The sequence below is a fragment of the Bison bison genome, unplaced genomic scaffold (genome assembly GCF_000754665.1).
Source record: "Bison bison bison isolate TAMUID 2011002044 unplaced genomic scaffold, Bison_UMD1.0 scf7180017864297, whole genome shotgun sequence".
Classification (NCBI taxonomy): Eukaryota; Metazoa; Chordata; class Mammalia; order Artiodactyla; family Bovidae; genus Bison; species Bison bison.
In genome coordinates, this window is record NW_011494869.1 from 7,766,593 (window position 1) to 7,792,268 (window position 25,676).

Sequence of the window (25,676 nt, forward strand, 5' to 3'; positions counted from 1 at the left end):
GGTGCCCCGGACCCTGGCCGGCAGTAGCCGGTGGGGCTTTGGGGCCCTGGGCCCGTCTGTTCGGAGCTGCGGAACCCTCTAAAGAGTGGAAAGAACCTCCTCCCCGAGGGTTTCCGGTGCCATTCCTGGGTCCATTCTTTTGGCCTTGGGGGAGGTGCCAGCAAGCGGGGGGTGGGGGAGTCGGTTAGGTTCAATGCCCTCCCTTTTCCATTGGGACTGGAGACCCTGCCCTTCAGAAATGAGAGCCCCCGTTGTAGCCAAGTTCTGGAGTTCAGTGGCACCTCAGAACCCGCCGTGGGCTGGGTGGGCCGCGATGTCAGCCCCGGGGCCTGCAGGAGAAACTTGAGTCCTGTGCCGAAGTCCATACCCACCGACCTCTCCTACCCGGGAGCTTCGAGTGGAGGCCACTCTGCGTTTTAACTGGCTGGACACCCATCAGTGAGGGTCATAAATATAAAATGTGTAGAAAATGGAAAGCATAATATACTCTGTGAACAAAGCTGAGCACATTGGTGGCCTAGACATGCCAACAGCATCCGGGCGGCAGTTTCGGTTTCAAGGCATAGACACCAGTCTGCCTCCCTCCACTGAGGGAGTGTCCCAGGTGTTACTGGAAAACATTTCTAGGCCAGGGAGCAAGCATAACAATGACCGAAGAGTGAGCTATTTAAAATCGCGTTTAAAAATTGGTTTCCTTTCTTTTCTAGATAAAGATAGAGAAAATGAAAAAGAGAAAAAATCAGTGGTAAGTCTCTCTCTAACGTGCGCTCTCTCCAGTGTAGGATTATATATGTGTAGTACACACACCGGAGAAGTCAATGGCACCCCACTCCAGTACTCTTGCCTGGAAAATCCCATGGACGGAGGAGCCTGGAAGGCTGCAGTCCATGGAGTCGCTGAGGGTCCGACACGACTGAGCGACTTCACTTTGAGTTTTCACTTTCCTGCATTGGAGAAGGAAATGGCAACCCACTCCAGTGTTCTTGCCTGGAGAATCCCAGGGACGGGGGAGCCTGGTGGGCTGCCGTCTATGGGGTCGCACAGAGTCGGACACGACTGAAGTGACTTAGTAGTAGTAGTAGTAGTAGTACACACACACACACACACAAAATACATATTTTGAGGAGAAGCGTGAAGGAATATGTGCACATTAAAAAAAACCAAACAGCAAATACAAGGGCATCTCCAGGGATAAAGAGCTGTCCACTCCTGGGCCCCAGGCTCCCTCCCCAGAGACCACCTCTGTTAACAGTTTCTGGTGTGTCTTTGCTAAGAATCCACACAGGTAGGAGAATACCTGTATTCATAGCCTCTGGGTGAATTTGGACTATTAACTTGAATAGATGAATGATTACAAAAGGATTTGTAAAGTGGAAGGTTAGTTTGACTGCTAGCAGCTGACAACCTGACCGTGAAGGCAGGTCTTCTGACTGCTGCCCCCAGACCACTGATGCTGAGAAGGGTAGGTGAGTGGGAGGAGACGAAGAATTCATGGGGGTCCACAGACATGGGTTCCGCCAGTGCAGTGACTTCGAGATGCCAGCTCTGGGGTGGGATTGTGCCTGGTATGAGGTTGAAGGTCAAAGGAGGGTCAAACTGGACATGCCCATGGTGTTTAAACCTTTAGCTGGTTGTGGTGGAGCAGTATTTTGGTCACCATTGGCCCAGAGGCTCAGGGAGCTGCAGATTGGTAGATAATGGATGGAGAGGGAGTTACTTGGTGGGTGTGGGCAGGAGTACCTTGGCTGGGGTCTGTAGAGGGTGGAAGGTGTGGGCAGGCCCCCTGGGGGTATTTGAGGTGATGGAGAGGGCCTGGGACGGAGAGCAGTCACATGGAGAGGGCTGGTGATGAAAATGCTTGAGATTTATGGAAGTTTGTTGAAACTAAACATGCGGTAGGGTATGGCGACAGGCACCACAGCTGGGGGAGGGGTTGGTAAGTCGAGCCAGGTGGGTATTGATGCTATTAATTATTGAGCTAGCATTTTTGTGAGCCAGGCCTATCCTTGGTGCTTTCTGGGTGTGGTCTGATATCCCCCAGACACACAGTAGGTGGTCCATAGGAAGTGGTGTGGAGCTTGCAGTCTGTTCCAGAGAGGCTCTTAATTATACAAATCCTCTGAGTTCCCTGTGGACCTGGGACTCCAGCAGCCTGTGTTGTTGGTGAGCCTTTGGTCTGATGGGGGAGACAGTGTGAACAGGACAATGGTGGATCTAGAGCCGAAGGGAGTAGGGGCAGAGCTTCTCGAGGATGACTGAGGGTAGCCTTGGGGAGTTTCGAGGCCTCCTGGGAGAAGGAGGACAAGGCAAGGCTGGAGTGTTGGAGCATCGAGAACTGCAGGGACGAGTCACAGAGGGATGAGAGCCTGAGGCTTGTGGTCGTCCCAGAGAGGTGGCTGGGGAGAGCCTTTGGTCCGGCACAGGGCCTGGAGGCAGATCCCAGCACCCGCAGCCACTGAAAGACTTTACTGGATGTGATCTGGTTTACCTCTCAGGAAGAGGTGGTGGACCATAGATAGGGAATAGGGGGCCTGGCTGGGCCGGACTGGAGGCAGAAAGGCCAGCAGGAAGGCTGCTCCCACAAGAAGGGTTGGAGAGGTGTTATGAGTTGATGGGTGAGGTAAGAAGGCCCTGAATGTCTGGGTAGATGGTATAGCCTTTCCTGAAGACAGGAATGGAAACAGAAGCTGTAAATGGGTATTGGGGGAGTGATGAATTCAGGTGCCCATGGGACATCCCATGGGATTGAACTGCTGCTGCTGCTGCTGCTGCTAAGTCATTTCAGTCATGTCCGACTCTGTGCGATCCCATAGACAGCAGCCCACTAGGCTCCTCCGTCCCTGGGATTCTCCAGGCAAGAACATGGAGTGGGTTGCCATTTCCTTCTCCAACGCATGAAAGTGAAAAGTGAAAGTGAAGTCGCTCGGTTGTGTCCGACTCTTAGCGACCCCATGGACTACATACAGCCTACCAGGCTCCTCCACCCATGTTATTTTCCAGGCAAGAGTACTGGAGTGGGGTGCCATTGCCTTCTCCAATGGGATTGAACTAGACAGGGAACATCTGGGCTGAGCTACAGCTGGGGAGTGAGTCACTGCCCAGAATTGCAAAATAAATTCCAAAATTGAGTTAAAAAGAAGTGACTAACGTTTTCAAGTGAACAAAATATGAACGGACTTTTCCTGAGGGAATTTGTTAATAGCTAATAAACAGAAGAAAGTACTCCACCTCCCTAACAGAAAAAAAATGCTTTTGGAAATGGAGTAAGGAAAGCGTGGATCAGACAATGTGGTTCAAACCCCAGTTATGCTCTTTAGTAGAGGTAGACAAGTCCTTAACCTCTCAGAGCCTGAGTTTCCCCATCTATGCAAATAATTCTTAGTTGTGACTGTTTCAGGGATCACTGTGACAGTGTTCGCAAAGTACAGAACCCACAGGGAATAACACTGCCTGGTGACAGACATTATTATTCATAATGAATGAAGATTGAGGAGGGGATATGCCCAGTATTGGCACAGTATGGTAAAAGGCACATGCTCTTCCATCCATCTTTTTCATTTAGAAAAAAAGGGTGTGAATTGGGACAGCATTTTAGAGGGTAATTTGGCATCATCATCAACAGTCATAAAAACTCACGTATCCTTGGATGCATTGATTATACTCCTAAAAGTCTATTGAAGGGAAATAATTGGAGCCAGTGACAAGGATTTATGTACAAGAAGGATCACTACAGCACAGTTTATCGTATCAAAAATATCACAACACAATTTTATAATAAAAGCAACTGGAGAGAATGTAACATTCAACAGTAGGGATGTCAATAATTCATGGTATATCTTATGTGATGAAATATTATTCAGCCATCCAGAATCACATTTTTGAAAATACTTAACTACCTAGGAAAGTACTTACTTTGTAAGAGATAAAAAAGAAGAGGATAAAAATATATAAAGTATGATCCAAATGAAATAATATGTGAACTGTCTGGGGGTAAAGAAGGAAAGAAATTGTTAGTCTGGTTAAAGGAAAGTTGGGAAGTCGTAACAGTGGGTATGTATGAGGGAGAGGGAGAGAGAATTTGAGGGGTGAGAGTGAAAAGTCTTAATTTTTTGACTGTTAGATTAAAATTAAACTGTGTTCCTTTTTTTTTTTTTTAAAGAATGGCTTTATTAAGTTATGTACATACCCCCAAATTGACTTGTTTTAAGTTTACAGCTTAATGATTTCTTAGTAAATTGATGGAGTTGTGCAACATCACAATCTAATTTTAGAACATTTCCATCACTCAGAAAAGAAACCTGTTGCCCATTTACAGTCACTCCCCCAGAGCCAGGCAATCACTACTCTGCTTCCTGTCTCTGAGGATTTGCTTTTTCAGGACATTTTCTATGAAATGGAATCATACAGCATTTGGTCTCATGACTAGCTGCTTTCATTTTTCGTATGTTTTGAGGTGCATCCACGTTATTGCGTTTGTCAGCACTTCATTTCTGTTTATTGCTGAATGGTGATATTGCTCCCTCAAGTGCATGGATCCCACTTGGTTGGACATTTGAGCAAGTTCCTTTCTTATGGCAGATTTCTCAGGGTCTTTAATAGGATAATATACATTTTGATTCTTCCGGTGGGGGCTTTGGGGCTCAAACTTGTTTGCCTCTGAAAAGTTTGATTCTGATTAAACATTTAAATAATGGTTATCTCTGGAATTAGGAATGATTTTTTTTTTTTTTTGTCAGTTCCCTGTATTTCTTATTGTGAGAATGCTTAAATCTGTTTTCAGAAAAGATGAAATGTTATTATTTAAAAATAAGGATAGGGAATCCCCTGGTGGTCCAGTGGTTAAAACTCTGTGCTTCCAACCCATGCAGGAGGCACGGGTTTAATCCCTGGTCAGGGAGGTAACATCCCACAAGCTGTGCAACATCCCCCCGCCCCCCCAATAAAAAACAAGGATAGATGGCACATCACAGCGTCAGTTACAATCATGGGAAGTTGGAATGAAGGCCTAACAGCAGAGGAAGCGGGAGGTAAACTTTGGCACATTCTCCAGAGCAGTGCTGGCTGGCCTTGTGCTCCCATGGCACTGTGAGCATCTTTTCTTGTAATTCCCTTTTACTTTCCTCCCCATCCTCACACCTATGAGCTCAGTGGGAGCTCGGACTGACTCCTGAGTCCACAGTGCCTGGCCCATGGAAAGGCTTCAGGGAGCAGATGCAAGACCCCCAATCCCACCCCTCTAGGTCGTCACAGAGCATCAGGCTGAGCTCCCTGTGCTATGCAGCAGCTTCCTACTAGCTATCTGTTTTACAGACTGTAGGTTATATGTCAGTACCACTCTCTCAGTTCATCTCACCCATACCTGCCCCATCCTGTGTCCACACGTTTGTTCTGTATGTCTGCATTTCTGTTCCCGCCCTGCAAACAGACCCATCTGCGTCATCTTTCTAGATTCCATACATATGCATTAATATATGACATTTGTTTTTCTCTTTCTGACTTACTTAATGTGTATGTTAGACTCTAGGTCCATCCATAGCACTACAAATGACCCAGTTTCATTCTTTTTTTAATGGCTGAGTAGTATCCCATTTGGCCTAAAATCTAAGAGTCTGAGGGATTGAGCTAGGGAAGGGCAGAGCTAGGGTGGCCGAGGACAAGTTGTGGGGTCTGTGGGTTGACGTAAGGGAGCATCTGTCCTGGAGGGTGGTGGCCTGGTGGGTCTGGAGCCTGCCAGTAGTGGGAAGAATTGAGTTGTTAATTGCTAATAACTGGACCTTGGGGTTTCCTGTGGAGGTTTTGTGTACACACTGGGGTCTTGGACTGAACAAGTTATGCTGTTCACCTGAGCGCTTCCCTAGAAACTCGTCCTGATACTCCCCCAGGCACTCACTTTCTGGTCCTAACATGCATTTGTCTTTTGCTAGGTCTGTGTGGAGGGCAATATTGCCAGTGGGAAGACAACATGCCTGGAGTTCTTCTCCAACTCAACAGACATCGAGGTACGGCTTCCATACTAGGTTTGAAGCGACCTGCAAAAGCTTGGTGGATTCATAAGGGGTGCAAACCAGCCCTACCCAGCAGAAATGCTGCTGGGGGAATTGAGAATATCCCGTGTGAGAGGAGGGAGGGGCCCCTTGGAAGCTTGGGCCTGGTTTCCTCAGACTTTGCTCCATACACTTTTTTCCTTGGCTGATTATACTTTGTAACCTCCCACTGTAGTTAGCTGTGAGTATGACTATATGCTGGATCCTATGAGTCCTCCTCATGAATCCTCAGACCCAGGGAGGTGGGGCTCTGGGGGGCTCCTGACACACCTGTCCTGAGCAATGTAACTCTCACTGGCACTCTATTTTTTTTTTTCAGCCCAGCCGAGTGGCATGTGGCAACTTAATTCCCTGACCAGGGATCGAACCCCTGCCTCTGTAGTGGAAGTGCAGAGTCTTAACCACTGGACCAGGGAAATTCCTGCCCCCTGCACCCTGGCTTTAGAAGCACTTTTGTTCTCACTGAAGACCTTGGAGCCAATGAACACCACCACCATCAGCAGTGAGGGTTAACAGCTAATGAGGGTGGTACTCTATGCCAGGCACTGTGTTGAGGCTTCATTATCATCTAATTGATTTCATCCTTCCAAGAGTGGTCCCTGTGATGCAGGTCCTACTATCGCTTCATTTGCAAAGGAGGAAACAGGCTCAGTGAGGTCACATGGCTCGGCCAGAGTCGCCTGGCTAGTGCCTGTGGTGCTGTGTCCCAGCCCAGGCTGTCTGCTCCAGGGCCTGTGCCCTCGTTTGGCTCCACAGAATACAAAAATGTTTTGGCTTTAAGAAAACCACCCTTCAGATCTCAGCTCTGCTCTCTGACCTCCCCAGCTAGGTTACCCTCCCTGGTGTAGGTTCTTCTGGCCCCTCTGTATCCTATGTTATACTACTTCTCAGGGTTTGAAAATACGTGCTAACTTTCTGTGATGATCTGATTAATGTTTGCTTCCCTAGCCGGTTTAAAGTTGCGTGAAGGCAGGGCTGGGGTGTTTTGCTCTTGCTGTATCCTTGGTACCTAGTGTGGTACTTGACACAGGAGATGCTCAGTGTGTGTTGAATGACTGTCCCACAGATGGGGTGCAAGTCAAGACTGCCTCTGTCTCAGCCTCTGGTGAGCCTGAGTGGTACAGCATTTGCTCCTCACAGGATAGGAATGGAATGAAGACCCAGAAGAAGGAGAGGAAGGTTGGGAGGGGGCTGGGAATGATTCACAGAGGAAGAGATATAAGCTGGCTTTTGAAGGGTATGCATGAGCTTTCCACGTAATGAAAGTTGGGGTGAAATAAGTTGAGGCGGTATACTGGGCAGAACAGCAGCATGAGCGAAGGCACAAAGGGGGAAGGCGGGGGCTCCTCCTCAAGGGTCCCATGCGTTGCTTTCCTTTGCTCTCTTGTGACCTGTGGCACCTGCTCACATGCACTTGAAGATCCCCAAATATCCCCATATATTCTAAAGTCTTGGCTCCAAGAACACCGTTTAAATCCTTTCCAGAACTCACCTGCACAGTTTAGGGAAGCTACTAAAAGAAACATGATCCTTTGCCCATCGGTGTGTCCAGTGCAGAGATCAGAGGGAGGAAATGGAGGCAGAGCTCACTGCCAGGGTCACGGCAGAGCCCCTGAACCAGAAGCTGGGCTCAAGCTGCATGAAGCAGCCTCCCTCCTGGCTTCTCTCACCTCCCTGCCTGCCCTCTGTGGTGGGTACTAAGGGACAGGATGGAAAACAGGAGGTGTGATTGGGAGAACTCCCCTTGCCCCCAAGGAGCCCCCATGGCAGCAGAGGAGGGGATACGTGTGTGTACTTGTATACAGGGTGGACAGGGTGGGTCTTAGATCCTTTCTGGAAGTCACACCGGGAGCCATGTCTAGGTGGAGCTCTGACCTTGCAGGGAGGGTTGCTCCACTATTTTAGCCCAGCCTGGGTGCCCAGGTCTTGACTCTGTCCCCATCCCACCCCTAACACTCATCTGCCTTCATGGAGCTCAGAACTGAGGAGCAGCAGCTCTCTGACGTCTTCTCTCCTGGCAGGTGTTAACAGAGCCTGTGCCCAAGTGGAGAAATGTCCGAGGCCATAATCCGCTGGTGAGTGTGCGGTTTCCTGTGTGAACCACCAGCTTCTCAAGTGTACGGGAACGGCGGTGCTAGTGCACGAGGTGTGTCCCCGCCCTGCACCGGGCGAGGGGACAGAGGGAAAACGGTGGCAGGTTGGTGTTCTGAGGTCCAGGTTCTTTGAGGCCTGGCTGGGCGCGTAGGGAGCCTAGAGCCCTCCTGTCAGTGCTCCCAAACCCTCGCAAGTGCTTCGCCCAGCTCCGTGGGGTGGGGGTTGGGGAGTAGTCTCCAGCTGCTCATTCTACCCCGACCCCTCTCCTAGAAGAAACCCAGGTCTCCTTGCAGGTTCCCTGGTAAACCTCCAGTTGGGGTTTGCACTTGGCTATGCCCCAGGCTCCGTCTGAAGCTACCCCGTGCACTTTGCCAAGGATGGACCCAGCAAGCAGGGGCTATAATGTGCCTGTGCTCCTTCCACCTCCTTCCCGGCCAGAAGGCTCAGCTCTGGCTGCTAGAAAGGGATGGGTGGGGTCTGGGTCCACAGTCAGGGAGTCCTGCAGATACAGCACTGCATTCTCCCCCCAACCCCCACCACCCCGCAGGGTCTGATGTACCAGGATGCCTGTCGATGGGGCCTCACGCTGCAGACGTACGTGCAGCTCACCATGCTCGACCAGCATACTCGTCCGCAGGTACGTCTCACATGCTTGGTTTCAATTTTCATCAAATGAGGGGCATTCGGTTGCCAGGAAGGGAAACCTTCAAGGAGCTGCTCAGCCTTCTCTGTCTCTGGAGTCCAAGTTTCTAGTCCCGCTGCTCTCTGAGGACCAGGCTCCAGACCCCCTAGCCCCACCCTCAGCTAGCCAAGGACTTGCTACGATGCCACGTGAGCCCACGTCTTCATGACCTGCTGGCTCCTGGGCTCAATGCCCTTTAACTCAGTTCTCAAAAGTGTGGTCCCCAGACTAGGAGCTGCAGCAGCACCTGGAGACTTGTTAGAAACGACATTTTCTGACCCCATCCTGGACCCGCTGAATCAGAAATTCTGGAGATGAGGTCCAGCAATCTGGGTTTTATCCCGCCCTCCAGGTGATTTTAACGCATGCCGTGTTTGTTTGCATGAGAACCGTGGACCTAACCTTCAGGAGGCCTGTTCACGTTCTTGGTTCAGATTCTTGAGAGAAAGAACCTGATTGGCTCAGCTTGGGTCAGGTGTCCAGCCCTGGGCCAATCAGGTATTGGGGAAGATCACCTGGGCACAAAGATGGCTGCTTTGGCCCCTTTCATCAGCCGGAGGGTGTGAACAGGGGCTCTGAGGAGATCCAGATTGGCACCTGGGGTTCAGAATGGCAGTCCAGCATGAGAGACTGGCTTTGGAGGCTCTCCTTACAGGAGACGGGACATCCACCGGCCAGTGTCTCTTGACATAGCCACTTGGTTTGATGCAGGGCTGGGCACTTGCAGCCATAGCTCTCATCCTTCTACAAATCTGTGTGTTTTTTAAAATGAAAAAAGATACAAGCAGAACTGTTTGAATTTCTTTCTCCCCAAGTGAGTGAGTGAAAGTCGCTTAGTCATGTCCGTCTTTTTGCGACCCCATGAACTATACACAGTCCATGGAATTCTCCAGGCCAAGATACTGGAGTGGGTAGCCTTTCCCTTCTCCAGGGGATCTTCCCAACCCAGGGATCGAACCCAGGTCTCCCGCATTACAGGCGGATTCTTTACCAGCTGAGCTACAAGGGAAGCCCAAAGATCTGTCTAAAAGTTACATGTCAGAGGATCTGAGGCTGGCACTCACCTTACTTTTTCCTGAATGGGCACTCAGTTGCAAACAGAAATTGTGTCCAGTATATCTACATATAATGGGCCATATGTGTGTTCCTCTGTTTAATGAAATGTATCAGGAAGGAGGCAGAGAGAGAGAGAGATGGACAGACTAGGAAAGAGGATAAAAGAGGGATAAATGGGGAGCTACAAAAGATGGGTAGGAGAGAGTTGGAAGTAAGGAGAGGATGGAAGAATAGAAAGGAAGATGGATGGACAGATAGGAGAGAGAGGACATGGCTTTGACTCAGGTTGTGGCTTTGAATCGGCCTCTGATTTGTGGGTCCAGGTCCCAGTGGGTGCCATGGGCAGGCTGAGCGAGAGCAGTGTTTACCCATTCAAGTGTCTGGAGTCAGGGCACCTCGCCCTTCCCAATGGGGCACCGTGGACGAAGGGAAGGCCTCTGGAGGGTGTGAGCCTGCTGGCGGAGAGTGGCGCCGTCAGTGTTGTCCTCCCCCCGCGGTTGGGCGTGGTCTTTACAGTTAGGAAGGACTGCGTGATCCCCAGCAGCCCTGAGTGAAGGCAGGTGTTGGCGAGCCTGCTGCTGGGGTTGCAGAAAGCCACACCCTGTCCCCTCAAAGCTCTGCCTCTGCTTCAGTGGACGCACCTGCTGGGTCATTAATAGTTACTGCACTTCGCACTTGCCGCCACTTTCCCGGGCGTCACTTAGCAGTTTTTCTAGCACTCCCCAAACCCATAGTCCAGTGGAGCCGCACCCCTCCCGTGAAAGAGGCTGCAACCGACAGGCTCTCCGCCCTGCCTTGCTGCACTGACCACCGAGCCTCAGGGCGTAGGGAGGGTCCAGGTCCAAGGAGGCTGGACACATGGTTCTTTGTCCCGCCCCCCCCCCAAACCCCTCCCCGGTGGCATCTCAGTTCTGTATTCAGCATAGACCAGAGGCAGGGGAGCAACAGTTATTGTTCCAGGCTTCCTGACCTTCCTGCTCGAGTTTAGTAAATAACATTTGTTTTCTTTTAGACGTTGCCTGTACGGTTGATGGAGCGGTCAATTTACAGTGCAAGATACGTTTTTGTAGAAAACTTGTACAGAAGGTATCGTAGTTTGCACAATCGATAATTTATTCAACCATTAAATTTTTAGAAATAAAATTGGAACTCATTTACTAGTTGACAGATAGATGGTATAGCAACCAACCATATTGATGGCTCGACTGTCCAGGGTGGGCAGCCTGGCAGCTCTGCTGACCTTGGCTGGGCTTGATGACGCATCCAGGGTTTGGCAGGTCTGGGGTGGCCCGGGGAGGGTGACTGGGGTGACTCATCTCTCGTCTGCTTGCTGATCCTCTCCTGGGACTGGTGAGCTGGCCTGGGCGTTCACTTCCCGTGGCGGTGGCCAGAGGGCAGAAGTGCTAGTTTTTTCTCAGGTCTCGGCTTCATGTTGGCTGACCTCCATTGGCCAAAGCAGGTCACACCAGCTGACCCCAGTCTGAGAGGGGGCAGGGCCCTTGTGGGTTACGTGGCAGAGTGGGACAAGACGTGGTGGGGTGAAGTCAGCGAGTAGAGCCGTCAGTCCAGCACGGCGTGCATGGTGCTTGTTGCGATTTCACTCGAGGATGTCTTCTGTCCTCGTGGGAGCAGACTCCACCACACAGACATGGCTGGGCGCCCTCAGTGCTGCAGCCTCAGAGGTGTGGGGCCCTCCGCTCCTGTGCTCAGTTGTTTGCTGATGTTTGGGGGTCTTGGGGGAAATGGGCTGCAGGCTGGGGTCTGAAGTTTCAGCTTCTTCCCTGCCGTTCCCTTCCTGGTAGCTGTGTGCCTGCTCCCTTCTCCTTGCCATCTCCCCCACGTCACTGCCTCCTGCTGCCTTGAACTTCATCCCTCTCAGAGCTGGGCCCAGTATCTTGCTTCCACTCTGTACACCCCAGTTCCCTGGTTCTCCCATCTACAACTATGGTCCTACGTATCACCTCTCCCCAGCCGCCCCAACCCCCTTGTCTAGATGGGTTGAGTCTGTTACTCTTTTCTTTTTTTAAATTGATTAATTAATTGATGGCATGTAGAATCTTTGGTTGCAGCATATGGGGTCTAGTTCCCTGACCAGGGATTGAACCCAGGCCCCCTGCATTGGGAGCATGGAGTCTTAGCCACTGGACCACCAGGGAAAATCACTTCTTTCTATTGGTTTCCTTCATAGTATTTAAGACAACTTCTGATTAGGTTGAACCATATGAAATTGTTAAAACTTGACCAATTGTGACCTATGAAAATGGCAGTTTCATGCAGCTTAGCTTAAATACATGTACTTCTTGTCTGTCACATGCCCCACCAACTGGAGTGTAAGCTCCTTGAAGACAAGGAGCATGTCTGGTCTGCTGGCCTAGCTGGGACCCAGCACAGAGCTGGCACCTGGGTGACACTTGTTAACTCCTGCTGGGTGTCGGGGCCTGAGGCAGGTCTTTGCTCTCCAGCCAGACTTGTCCCCCAGCCGTTTCTCACCCCTTCCTCTGAGGGGTCCATAAAGGCTTCTCCCTGGGTCCCGAGCTGCCAAGGATCCATCCCCTCCAGGCCTCCTCAGTGCTGTGGGGTCAGGGTGGGCAGCCAGGGCAAGTCCTGACTGGCTTTGTCCTTAGTCCTCAGAACTTTCTTGTGGGCTCTGCCCTTCCGGCAGGCAGCGTTTCTGATGCTGGAGCCCCGTGTGTGCCTTGGCTGCCTGGCTGTCCGTGGAGCAGGGGTGTCCACTGCTAGATTTACACAGCTCTTCGCTCTGTTCTGCGCCTGCTCATTAGTGCCTCTGCCACAGGGAGGATGGGCAGAGGAGAGGAGCGAGGAGGACGAGGGAGCCCCTCCAGTGGTCACTTGTTGCGGTTTTACTCGTCTCCTGCCCTCACGAGAGCAGACTCCCTCACACAGATGTCGCTGGGGGCAGGGGAGCGTTTGGTGGTCCCTGGGAGTTTTGCCCCTGTGGCTTCCTCAGGGCCTCACCTGGACCTTTGGGATTGTGAAAGCAAGAGCCCAGTCCTGTGAGCGGCTGTCTTTGGCGTGGGGGGAGGCGGCCTGCCAAGATCAAAGTTCTTCATGGGGCAGGGTTTCCTCATTTGCCTGCACCACCTGCGGTTTCTTCATTTCATGTTTGTGGCTTCAGATTTTGGTTGCTGGGGGTTTTGTTGTAGTCCCTTTGTGCTCAGGGTCTCTGGATGTCATCCGCGCTCAGGATTTTCTTTCTGCAGGCTTGGTCAACAGTGTTCTGGCCAGAGCTAAAGAAGTGATGATAGGGAGGAAGGGTGGAAACCCAGTTACTCTCCGTGCAGTGGGCCTTCCCAGTGAATTGGTACTGTGAGAGCAGACGTTTGGAGAGGTTTCGGCTCCTCGCAAATACCGACTGCTATCACCGTGAGCCTAAATCAAGTGTCATCTAGGGCTGGGTTTGACTGGATCCTTTGCTGGTACCCAGAATAGGATGTTGCGGTTCCCCTCCCGCCGGGGGGAGTTTGACTGGGTGCTGGGAACCACAAGACGGTTTGTGTGGGATGTTGGCTCCTACCTGGGAGCTTGTGTGGGGATGGCCCTTACTGCTGCCCCTTCAGCCTTGGGGTTGATCCCTTTCTTCGAAGCCCTGGCAGCCTTGGCTTGGAGTCTGGAGGGACTGGGATGGAAGGAAGTAGGACAGGCCTGGCCTTGCTGATTGCAGTTGCAGGCCTGAGTGCCCAGAGAAGCCCACATACTGGAATTCTAACCCCTAAAGCAAAATGTCTGGAGGGCCCTTCTTAACTTTTGGGCCTGGGACAATTGAGGAGCTTCCCTGCGGAGAGACCCGCCTCTTGGGCCCACATCCCCACCCCAGCGGCTTTGGGGTGGGCAGAACGTGCAATTATGCCACCAGGGGTTAATTGGCAACGAGGAAGATTCTGGTTCCACAGTCTCCTTAAAAACTTAAAGGGCCTAAAGAACTGAGGTGTGGGCAACTGTGCTGGAATGAACAGCTGAAGGTGGAGAGGAAGACTCGGCAGTTAAGGCGGCCACGCAGGCCGTTGTATGGCCCAGCCCCGTGGGCAGAATCATTGAGCACACAGGTTTTACAGGATTGCCTGGTTGGCATTTTCTAAGAGTAGAAGGAGGGGGCCTGAGTGGGGCCCAGCTGGGGAGATGACACACTGACTCACCTGGGGCTGGGGCCAGGGACATCCATTACGGCCCAGCATTGGGAACAGCAGGCAGGTCTTCCCACCACCCCAGTGGGTCCTGGGCTTGGGCTCCTCCTTACTCAGTCCCGAGTGGGCACTCACTGCCTGAGTCACAGGCCTGAGAGCTGTGGCTTTCCTCAGGCCGGGGCCAGAGAGACTCTGGATATGCCCTGGGACATGGGAGACGGGGGCGAGTGATGCAACTGGGGGACATATGGGTTTGGGGGCCATGGTGAGCCAGGCTTTCTCAGACAGAGTTAGGCCAGTCTTCTCTGGGCCTCAGTTATCCTCATCTATAAATTGGGGCGGACATTGACCGCACAAGGTCTTGTGAAGAAAGTAATGTGTACAGGAGGCTGGCATTTGAGTCTGTGATTTTTGATTTAACCTGTGCTGTGCAAACTAGGGGCTCTCTGGACCTCAGGGGGAAGGTGGCAACAAACTGTGCCAAACAGACCAGTCAGCAGGATTCCTGTGGACCCAGGACCTCAAATTTTACTCCTTGGGATCAGGGGAAGGCATGGTGAAACCCCTTCAGCTCACCAGTAGGTGGGTCTGCAGAGAGGTTTCCCCCTTCTGTGTGTTCTGCGGAAATAAAAGCAGTGCCTTGGGAGTGGTTCAGGGCACCCCATTCCTGAGGCAGACACAGGAGGAGCTGGGCAGAGTCCCAGGAGGAAAACTAGATACAGGTAAAACAATGCCTGCTGCCTGAAATCCCCCAGAATCATGGGAGCCAGCTCCCATTTCCTCACTCAGCTCAGCCAGCAGCCAGTGGTCCTGTAAGTGAAGTGAAGTGAAGTAGCTCAGTCATGTCCGACTCTTTGCGACCCCGTGGACTGTAGCCTACCAGGCTCTTCCCTCTATGGGATTCTCCAGGCAAGAGTACTGGAGTGGGTTGCCATTTCCTTCTCCAGGGGATCTTCCCAACCCAGGGATCAAACCCAGGTCTCCCGCGTTGCAGGCAGACGCTTTAACCTCTGAGCCAGCAGGCAAGCCACCAAGTCCTGGAGCCCTCAGCAAATGGCTCCTGGCAATCTTGGAAGAGGTTTCCGGATCTTGCCCTCAGGGAGGCTGCCCTGGAGCCACCTGCACGGAGGACCTCCAAGGAGAGTTTCCAGAAAGGAAGTCCTGCTTTCTCTGTCTGCCCTCAGCCCTGGGTTCTCCTGGGCAACCCAGGAGGTGTCCTGAGACCCCCTGGAGCAGCAGCTCTCAGGCCCCAGAGACCCCTCAGGAATGAACCCCATCCCCGTATCTCCGTGTGCCTCGCTGCACACGTGACACTTCTGTGGTGTCGATCAGTTTGGTTTTAGTTAGCACTGTGCTACGTGTGTCCTGAATTGTGACTCAGTTTGGTGGTCACAGCTAAGGGGATCCTCCCAGCTGTGGGATTTGACAGAGCCTCGCAGACAGCGGTGATGTCCTCGGGCAGTCTGACACCACACTGTCCAGTGTCAGTAATGTGGAGACTGTGGGGCAGCCTTCCTCCATACTGCCCACTGCCCCCACCCTTGAGTTGCCAGTCTGTGCTGTGTCCCCCAGGCCATGTGTTTGGTGGAGGGGGTGGAGCTCATCAGCAGCTTCCTTTTTGCAAATCCTCATGTGCTTGGAGTCAGCTTTGCTCCCAAGAAGGAAAACATGTCAAGAAGAGGGGTGTGGTGTTTTGAATATCAAATACTCTAAGCTGCAGCTAGCTGCAGCCCAGCTTGAGTAGCATGAACATTGAGGTTGTTACCGGCTGTCTTATCATTAGACTTGGGGGTCGGTTTTATTCAGTGGCCCTCGTGCTGTTTCAGTTGGAAGCACAGATGCTAAAGCTGAATCTCCAATACTTTGGCCACCTGTTGCAAAGAGCTGACTCATTAGAAAAGACCCTGACGCTGGGAAAGACTGAAGGCAAAAGGAGAAGGGGGCAGCAGAGGATGAGGTGGTTAGATAGTATCGCTGACTCAATGGGCATGAATTTGAGCAAACTCCAGGAGATAGTAAAGGACAGAGGAGCCTGGCGTGTTGCAGTTCACGGGGTCACAAAGATTCAGGCACGACTTAGTGACTGAACAACAACAGCAAAGTGCTGTTCTCTGTTTCAGCACTCTCTATCTGGTTTGTGTCAATATGTGATTCCCTCTTGGTGACAAAATGGCTGTTGTGGAACCGGGCTTCTCATCTGCTGGCCACAGGGTGGGTATCTCATCAGTGCTTTCCTCTAAGAGTGAGGAAGCCTGGTTATCATAAACCCCAGCAAACCCTCCTGTCTCACTGCTCAGGTTGGGCCCCTGTGACCTACATCCATCAGCTCACTTTGGCCAGGGGAGAGCATGTCTCTGAGACCAGTTGGTCTGCCCTGAAGGTAAACACTCAGGCCTGTGGGATGGACCCTGAATAGATCCCGGGCTACTTTTAAAGTGAAAAGTGAAGTCACTCAGTCGTGTCCGACTCTTTGTGACCCCGTGGACTGTAGCCCACCCGGCTCCTCTGTCCATGGGATTCTCCAGGCAAGAATACTGGAGTGGGTTGCCATTTCCTTCTCTAGGGGATCTCTTCCTGACCCAGGGATCGAACCCCGGTCTCCCGCATTGCAGGCAGACACTTAACCTCTGAGCCACCAGGGAAGCCCAAGGAGATAGGAAAAAAGAATTGGGGAATGGGCAACCATGCCAGCCTGGCAGTCTTGGAAGAGAGCCTGTGATCACAAAGTTGGTACCTTTACTACCTGACTTTTAGTCCCCTCTGCAGTGTCCCAGGACTTCCTCCTCCCCACTCCCCTTCGAAGCCTCCCCACTCATTGAGAGTGGGGGTCCTCACATACTAGTCTGCTTGGTGCTGTGCTGTCCTCAGTCGCTCAGTTGTGTCCGAATTTGCCTCCCCATGGACTGTAGCCCGCCAGGCTCCTCTGTCTATGGGGATTCTCCAGGCAGGAATACAGGAGTGGGTTGCCATCTCTTCCTCCAGGGGATCTTCCCAGCCCAGGGATCAAACACAGGTCTCCCGCCTTGCAGGTGGATTCTTTGCCATCTGAGCCACCACTGGAGCCCACTGGTACCCCACCCCCCACCCCCGGCAGTGCGTATTTTTCTGCTGCTTGGCCAGGCACAGCTCTTTCACCCTGATGGCATCGGCTGGACTCAAGCACTAGAGGAGGAGTCCCCGCCCAGTCTCTGCTGTGCTCTGTCACTTGGGCCCCCGGGCAGGGCTGCTCAAGCCTGTCATCCCCAGAGCGCCTCTCTCCATGCCCACCCTGCCCCCTGCCCCAGGTGGGAGGCAGTTCCCAGCACCTGGAAGCAGGGCAGCGGGTGGGGAGTTGGGCAGGCTGCTGCAGACCACCCTCTCTCCCAGGCTCTTCTCCCACTTCCCCCAGCTACACACAACTCAGGCACCGCTACTCCCCCATAGCTGGCCTTGTCATCTCCAGTTTGGGTCCATTCAGGATGATATTCAAGACTGGTGGAGGATGTTGAAAGGCCGAATTCCTCTCTTGGTCTGTTTCCTCCAGCTGCTGCCCCTACCTCCACCTCTTCCATGCTCATTTCCACCAGGGCAGAGGAGAGACGCTGGGTCTGTCTCTCTCTCAGGCATTCTTCCTTACATAGCATTTTATTTTTTTAATTATTACTATGACTTTTTAATTTTTTTGGTTGGGTAGTGTGGCATGTGGGAACTTAGTTCCCTGACCAGGGATCAAACCCACGCCCCCTGCATTGGAAGCACAGAGCCTTAACCACTAGACCGCCTGGGAAGTCCCTTCCTTTCTTTCTTTTCCAGTTATCACATTAAATATGTAGTAATTCTTACCCCCATTCTGTTCCCTGATTTGAGAGCTGCTGCTGCTAAGTCGCTTCAGTTGTGTCCGACTCTGCACGACCCCATAGATGGCAGCCCGCCAGGCTCCCCCGTCCCTGGGATTCTCCAGGCAAGAACACTGGAGTGGGTTGCCATTTCCTTCTCCAATGCATGAAAGTGAAAATGAAAGTGAAGTCGCGATTTGAGAGCTACTATGCTGTTAAGTTTTAGAAAACACAGAAAGGGATAAAGAAACGTTTCCAATAGTCCTACTGTTCAAAGAAAAGCTGTGTTAACGTTCTGGTGGTTTTCTTTCCCGCCTTCTTTCAGAATGTGTGGATGAATACCCTTGACAATATGGTTGGGTCAAGCCATATACAACAGTTTTATATCCTGCTGTTTTCACTGAATGATGAGCACTTGATTGTGAGCATTCTCCGTGTCATAAAGTATTATTTTATAGCATCATCTTTCAGTGACTGCATGGTTTTTCTGTTACATAGATGTACCATGATTTAGTTTTTCATTGTCTTTCAAAGAATGCTACAGTGGGCATCCACTATCATTTCCGTAAAATACATTTCTAAAGGTGAGACGGGTTTGCTACTCCACCTCCCAGCCTGGGCGCTGTCCCTGTGCTTTGGGGACAGGCTTTATAGCCCCTTCCTTGGCTTAGAGTTCAAAGCCTGAATTTCTCCCCTCAGGCAGTGCCATGACACTTGCTGCATTTTATTGAGTTGACCAGAAAGCTTGTTTGGGTTTTTTCATGAGGTGTTACGGAAACAAACTTATTGGCCAGCCTGGTACCACGAACCGTCCCGGGGAGTGGGAGGTTGGAGGTGTTTAGGGTCCCTGTTGTCACTACCTGCCCAGTGTCCTGTGATCACACTCTGCTTTGGTGCCCCTGGCAGTGCCCTTTCAGCAGAAGCCATGCCCACATGTTTTGGGGGGAGTGACGTAGTCCAGGAGCTATCTCGTAGGAGAATAAAACCCTCGCAACTCTCGTTACAGTGGGAAAATGCCCGAAGTGGACTATGTGGTCCTGTCGGAATGGTTTGACTGGATTGTGAGGAACATCGACGTGTCCATCGACTTGATAGGTGAGATGGCCCCTCCCCGGCCTCCCTCCCCTGGGCTCACCGAGGATATGCTTGGCTGGGCCCCCAACCAGCAGGGGTGGTGGGTGGGGCCCTCTCTATAGGTGATTCTTTCCTGTGTTAACTCAGCCTTCTCCCCAAGGGCACACAGAACCGGGCTTCTGGTTCCTCCTGGAGAAGCCTACGTTTCTCAAACTGCTTTCCCCTGGGTCCTCTGTGATGTGATGGGTTTTTCTTAGTTCACGAGAGAGGAGGGACGGAACCTGAACAGTAACTGAGACCAGCCAGGAGCCGGGCCCTGTGCTAAGCTCTTGTCTACACACAGGACTTGATTCAGTCTTACAGTGACCCTGTGGGGCTTGTGACACAGGAAGACAACGGAAGTCGCCGCGAGGGTCAGATGCCTGTCTGGCCGCACAGCTGCTCTGCATCCCCTGCTGAGCGCTGCGGGCAGATTCTTCTCTGCACGCCCTGCCCCTGTGCCTTCCTTCCTCCCACCCTTCACTTTCACTTCCAAGCTTTGAATGGAGCAGTGAAAACCACATGTATATATATTTTTAAATCTCAGTTTATCTCCGGACCACTCCTGAGACCTGTTACCAGAGGCTGAAGATGAGATGCAGGGAGGAGGAGAAGGTCATCCCACTGGTGAGAGCCCCCTACCCTGGGAAAGGGGCTGCATCCCAGTCTGACCCCACCCTCTGCGAGGTCATCGTGCCCTCCTCGCAGGAAGAGAAACAGGAACTGAGCATGTGGGAGGGTGAACTCTGACTTCCTCTGAGGCCGGAGACCCTGTGCATGTCCGAGTCCGCTTCACTTCTTGTGGCCCCGGACTCAGTGGTGGGCACCGCCACGCTCAGAGCTGTCCCTTCTCCAGTTCCTGCCTGGGTGTCCCCAGGGCTTTTCCAGTCCACTTCCTGAAGATGGCACGCCTTTGTGCCCTCTCACCCCCAGACCCGCCTGCTCACTTCTGCATCTCCAGGGCTTGGCACTGTGCCCGGCAAGGAGGTGGAACTCACTGGTATTTGTCCAGTGCCTTGCCCTTCCGGGTACTTGTTCAGGGCCACGTCAACTCTAGTCAGGCTGTCGCAACCGGCTTGCACCGCTCTCCTGGCCTGGTCCCTCACTGTTCACATCCCCCAGAAATCCAGCCCCAGTACCGCTACTCAGCGAGGTGTCCAATACAGAACACCACGCATGCGGTTCCCTAACCCCACCCCCTCAGTGCCTCGCCACTCTCTAGGATACAGTCCTCACTTGGAGCGTGCCATCCCGATCCTGCGTGATTGGCTTCATCCCTTTCCACTCCCCGCCTTTTCATGCTCTGGCTGTAAAGAACTAGTTGTGGTTACACACACACACACACACACACACACACACACACACACACTCTCTTTCCCTACTGCCTACCATGTGAAAGTGGCTCAGTTGTGTCTGACTCTTTACAACCCCATGGATTATACAGTCCGTGGAATTCTCCAGGCCAGAATACTAGAGTGGGTAGCTGTTCCCTTCTCCAGGGGATCTTCCCAACCCAGGGATCAAACTCAGGTCTCCTGCGTTGCAGGCAGAGTGTTTACCAGCTGAGCCACCAGGGAAGCCCCCTACTATGAGTTACACACACGTTTCTTTGCATAGCAGTTTCTTTTGCCTTCCAGGCTCAGCTCAGGTATCACCTCCTGCAGGAAGCCTTCCCTGACCTTCCCTTTGTTATGCTTCCCCAGCCTCTGTGCTTCATTATGGTCACAGCCCTTAGGACATATACTCTCAAACTGTTTATGTGTTTGCTCCCCATCCCTTACAAAGCTGCCACGAACCTTTTCAGATTAGATCTTACTCCTTCTGTGTCCCTAGCATGTGTCCCAGAGCTTGGCACCTAGGGGTTGCTCAGTTAATATTGAACTGAATGTCCTGTGTGAATGCCACTGGAGGTGAACAGACAGGCTGGGAAAGCATTTCCTGGGATGATATGGGAGTCTGAGCTCAGGGTGAGCTAGACTGGGGTCTAGACAGCCAGTGCAGCTCCAGAGACCTGCCTGGGCACCAGGAGGGTAGATCCTGGCCATGAAGTCCCAAGCCTTGGTCTGAGCAGCTTCTCTGCAATCTGGAGACAGGAGTGCTAGAGGGAGGGTGTAACGTGGTGGGGCTGGACTGTGCCGGCCAGGGCATGGCAGCTCTGTGTGGTGACCCAGATGTTTGGAAGAAATGACAAGGCTGGAGTCCTTCCAAGTCATTATCCAGAACATTGTCTTAATGGTTTTGACAAGGTCTGTAGACATGTCTGTTGCTGCCAAGAGAGAACCCGTGAGTGGATAAAGAGGCAGCAGTGCATTTTACCTGAGAGCCTCGGGGCTGGGAGGAGGAGGTGTTTGCTGGCAACAAGCATGGGCTTCCAGAGAAGGCAATGGCAACCCATCCCAGGGACAGGGGAGCCTGGTGGGCTGCCGTCTGTGGGGTCGCACAGAGTCGGAAACGACTGAAGTGACTTAGCAGCAGCAGCAGCGTGGGCTTCCCTGATAGCTCATTTGGTGAAGAATCCGCCTGCAGTGAAGGAGACCCCAATTCGGTTCCTGGGTCAGGAAGATCCACTGGAGAAGGGATAGGCTACCCACTCCAGTATTCTTGAGCTTCTCTTGTGGCTCAGCTGGTAAAGAATCCACCTGCAGGAGAGTGCGGGAGAACTGGTTTGATCCCTGGGTTGGGAAGATGCCCTGGAGAAGGGAAAGGCTCCCCACCCCAGTGTGCTGGCCTGGAGAATTCCGTGGACATAGGCATGGTGACAGAGTCGGACACGACTGAGCGGTTTTCACTTTCGCTTTCAGTGTGCCACTCAGTCCTGCTGTGGTTGCCTTTGAGGCAGGGCTGGGCCTCTTTTCCCTTGGGTCTCACCTTGTCTGCCAGCTGAAGTTGGTCCTGATGACTTCGAGGATCCGTAGGTTACGAGTTGCCTGTTGGGATGGGAGCAGCCGAGCAGGGCTCCTGGGCCAGTGAGGGCCGCTGCAGTCCTCTTGGTGGGATGGATGGAGGGAGGGTTCAGAGGCTTCCCAGGCCCCCATGAAGTCATGATGGCCCTGTTGACGGGGAAGTGGCAGAAAATAAGCTAGGTAGGAAGGTGTGTCTGAAGCGCCAGTGGAGCCGAGTATGCTGGAGGGTGGCATTTTTTTTCTTTTTAAATAACTTCTTTTTTTTTTAATTAATTACTTATTTTTGGCTGTTCTGGGTCTCTGTGTTGCTGCGAGCAGGCTTTCTCTAGTGGCAGTGCGTGGGGGCTGCTCTTGAGTTGTGGTGTGTGGGCTTCTCCATACAGTGGCTGCTCTTGTTGGGAACATGGGTTCTAGGGCTTGTGGATTTCAGTAGTTGCAGCATGTGGGCTCCAGTAGTTGTAACATGTGAGCTCAGTAGCTGTGGCACACGGGCTTAGTTGTCCTGCGGCATGTGGGATCTTCCCCCGACCAAGGATCAAACTGGTGTCCCCTGCATTGCAAGGCAGATTCTTAACCATTAGACCACCAGGGAAGCCCCTGGAGGGACACTGTGGACTTGTGCCGTCGGGGCTGGCCGGCGGGGAGCTTGGCTGCGATCATGCTGGCCCACCTGAGTCAGGCTGGCTGTCGCAGGCTCCTTTGTCCAGGCTGGTGCTCCGTGTTCACTGACCCTCCCTCACCTCCCTGAGCCCCGAAAGGGGAGAGGTTTGCCCCCTCCCTGCTCCTGACAGCTCTTGTGTTCCCCACCCCCCACAGGAGTACCTGGATGCTATTCACCACCTGTACGAGGAGTGGCTCATCAAAGGGAGCCTTTTCCCCGTGGCAGCCCCCGTTCTGGTAAGTTCCCCTGAGGGGGCAAAAAAATTCTCTAGAAGGAGAAATGACCCGCGGGCGTGCCGGCCAGTCTGCAGTCTGGGGAAGCAAGGACCAAGTCCCTCCGAGCTGGAGAATTTGAGAGAAGGAAGCAGGGAGGGTGGAAGGAACCCTGTCTCTCAGTTCCCTTTCTGGATTGAGTCTCAGTGAGCTGAACACACCTGGGAGAAGGTGACGTGTCCCCGTGCCACCACACCCGTGACACAGTAGCGTCTCACTTATCCAGCATCGTCCCTGGAGGAATATTCCAGATGGCCGGAGCCCCTGGACCTGGGTTTTGGCCTTAACCGCTTGGGATGGTGGTCGTCCTGAAGCACCTGTCCGTCCCCCAGGGGGTGGCTGGCCCAGAACCTCATTGCACCTTTTCATGGTGACCCAGGGCATCCGAAGGAACGTCAGTTGCTGTTCTGGTCCGTCACACAGTGATGCCCTTAGGAGGTGCTGAGGTGTGTAGGACTGTGTGCCCCCGACTGCTAATGCCTTTGGGTCCCTGTGCTTTCCCTGTATGCACCTTCTCCTGCTGACACTCACCGTTTCTAACTGTTCGATGCTTCTGCCCAGTGTTTCCCTTCTTCCTTCTCCCTCATTTTCTGATTTGCTCCTGCTCAGAGTTTCTCCAGGCGGGCAGATGGGTCCCGTGAACTGTTAGGAGTGTGTGTGCAGTGTGGGAACTGAGGGGGGCCTGTGTACCAACTAGTGTGCCTGGCCTTGGGGATATCTGTCTGGGCTGCTCACACACTGCGCTCACGGCTCTTCCAGGCAGTGAGGTTGCTAGAAAGTGAGATCTTACTCCACTGGAGTTTTCTAGAGAGTTTATTTTTTCCCCTCTTTATAGAAAAGTAGGTGATAAAAAATGATGAGAAAAAAATGCATTCGCGGACGACTGTCCTGGTTTCTTAAGTGAAAATACAGTTGAGAATGTGGATTGACCTAGAACTGGTTGTGGCTTTGCTCTGACCTCCCTGTCCTCCTGCCTGTGACCGTGGGCTTGCGCGCCCTTCCCTGCCTCGTCCTGCCTGCCTCTGTCTCTCTCCTGTGAAGGGAGGAGGACGCTGATGTCAGGTGCAGCCCTGTGACCCCTGTGTTTCATTTCCAGGTGATCGAGGCCGACCACAACATGCAGAAAATGTTAGAACTCTTTGAACAAAACCGGCACCGAATCCTAACTCTGGAGAATCGGAAGCTTGGTCCATAGGATAGGAAAGATCATGCCCGAGAAATGCCTGCTGCTGCCAAGCTAGCTTTTAGGAGCAGTTTGGAAAGCTCCACTCTCAGGAGGGCTTTGTGTCTGCCCACAGTTGTCTTCCTTCTGGCCTTCTCTCCTTTCCCAGTGTCTTCATCCTGGGATCCTGGGCCTTGTGGGTAAATGGGACCAGTGGGTTTGCCATGCCCTCTGGTGGCACAGCCTTGCATTCCCCTGGTGCTTCTCCTGGTGGTTTCCCACCGCTGGGTCCTTCTAAGCTAGGGAAGTTCCACCTGACTTGTGCTGGGCTCATGGTCTCTAGCCCTTCAGGCCATCCAGGAGGGCGAGGTAATGGTCTTCCATCCCAGGGGAGGAAGTTGAAGCTCACACAGACTAAGAGACTCCCTGGGGTCACACGGCCAGTGACAGTGGAGTCAGCACCATTCAGACTTCTGGGTACTCCCAGCCCATCTCTTGCCCCAGGCTGCCTCATCCCAGAGCCCGGCCTTGCCTTCTGGAGACCCTCAGACGTGCATGGGGAGGGCCAACTGTGTGTGCAGCTGGCATCATCACTTTCTCATGGTTTGAGCCGTCCTTGAGGGCAGTTGGCATTTGACTTTCACAAAATTGTGCCACGTTTGGCTTGAGCCCAGCGTTCATCCGTTCTCTAGCGTGAGGCTAATATGGTACTTAACACCTCATCAGGACTTCCCCGACTTAGGAGAGCTATGCACTGGCTCCTGAATGGTGCTCGGTCTCCTTGGTGACAGAGGTGATGCCTGAGCAGCTGCTGATGACCTGTCAGGGCAGTGGCTTGTGGCCCCCCAGGCTGGTGTGCCCAGTGCCATGCTAGGGCAAGGGGCTGCCAGCCTGGCTTCTGAGGCTCCCTCCCTCCTTAGTGGCTTGCATGATGAGCTTTATCCTTGGAGTTCCTCAGAGTTTGTGGCCCAGGGGAGAGACACCAGTGGCCTTAAGTCTTTTTGAAATGTTTTTCCATCCAAGGGGACACTGCGGGCCACAGAGCGTGAACCATCTTTATTAGCTCAGAGACTGTCTTAGCTGTGTTCAGCTGTAACAGTGCATCAAAGGCACAGCTGTCTCCTGAGTCAAGTAGCAGCAAGAGACAGGAAGAACATTCTCTCCAAGGACAATCTGGACAGGAAGGATGGGGCTTGCAAGCAAAGGCTCTTGGAGCACTGGAGCTCCTGAACTTCGGAGGTGGGTGGAGAGAGCTTCCAGAAGGCTGTGTGCAGACGTGGGGGTACGGATTGATTATGAACTTGGGGGAACAGGCCTCAGCCTCTCCCGAGTGGCGGTCGGTGTGCCTGAAGGTTGGAAGGCCTCATCTCAGCCTCCGTGTGAGTGAGGCACCGGTGCACGCAACTTGCTGATGGAAATTGGTGACAGGTGGCCCCGGCCCAGAGGCAGCGCCCAGAGGGCAACCGGGCCCAGAGGCAGCGCCTGGAGGGCAGCACTCTGGCTCCTGGCCCTTCCTGGAGGGACTGATCCTGGGCCAGTTGCACAGGCGGGGATGTGTCTCAGCCTAGACGCCAGTGATGGACCAGCAGGAAGCGCAACCGCTGCTACCAGGCACCTGGACATGCTGGGACCAGCTTTGGGACTTTGCAGACAAATGGTCCAGTTTTCCCCACAGCTCAATTTGAGAATCTGTACTGGGGGGAAATGTGATTAAAAAAACCCCAAAAAGATA

The 25,676-nt window shown here is 52.7% G+C and overlaps 1 protein-coding gene across 4 annotated transcripts in view; it reads left to right on the forward strand.

Moving 5' to 3' along the window:
- TK2 (thymidine kinase 2, mitochondrial) overlaps positions 1-25,676 on the forward strand; it is a 26,824-nt gene extending 1,148 nt beyond the window's left edge. For 2 of the 4 annotated variants that reach the window (XM_010851098.1, XM_010851097.1), the window contains exons 2-10: positions 708-745; positions 5,925-5,999; positions 8,066-8,190; positions 8,686-8,775; positions 10,889-10,962; positions 18,840-18,928; positions 19,494-19,573; positions 22,666-22,746; positions 23,879-25,676. In XM_010851098.1, the coding sequence (XP_010849400.1) occupies positions 8,692-8,775; positions 10,889-10,962; positions 18,840-18,928; positions 19,494-19,573; positions 22,666-22,746; positions 23,879-23,977 (507 nt within the window). In that variant the 5' untranslated portion in view covers positions 708-745; positions 5,925-5,999; positions 8,066-8,190; positions 8,686-8,691 and the 3' untranslated portion in view covers positions 23,978-25,676. Of the gene's footprint in view, positions 1-25; positions 117-707; positions 746-5,924; positions 6,000-8,065; positions 8,191-8,685; positions 8,776-10,888; positions 10,963-18,839; positions 18,929-19,493; positions 19,574-22,665; positions 22,747-23,878 lie in introns of those variants that run through there. The other 2 variants (XM_010851096.1, XM_010851095.1) reach the window with 2 other exon arrangements.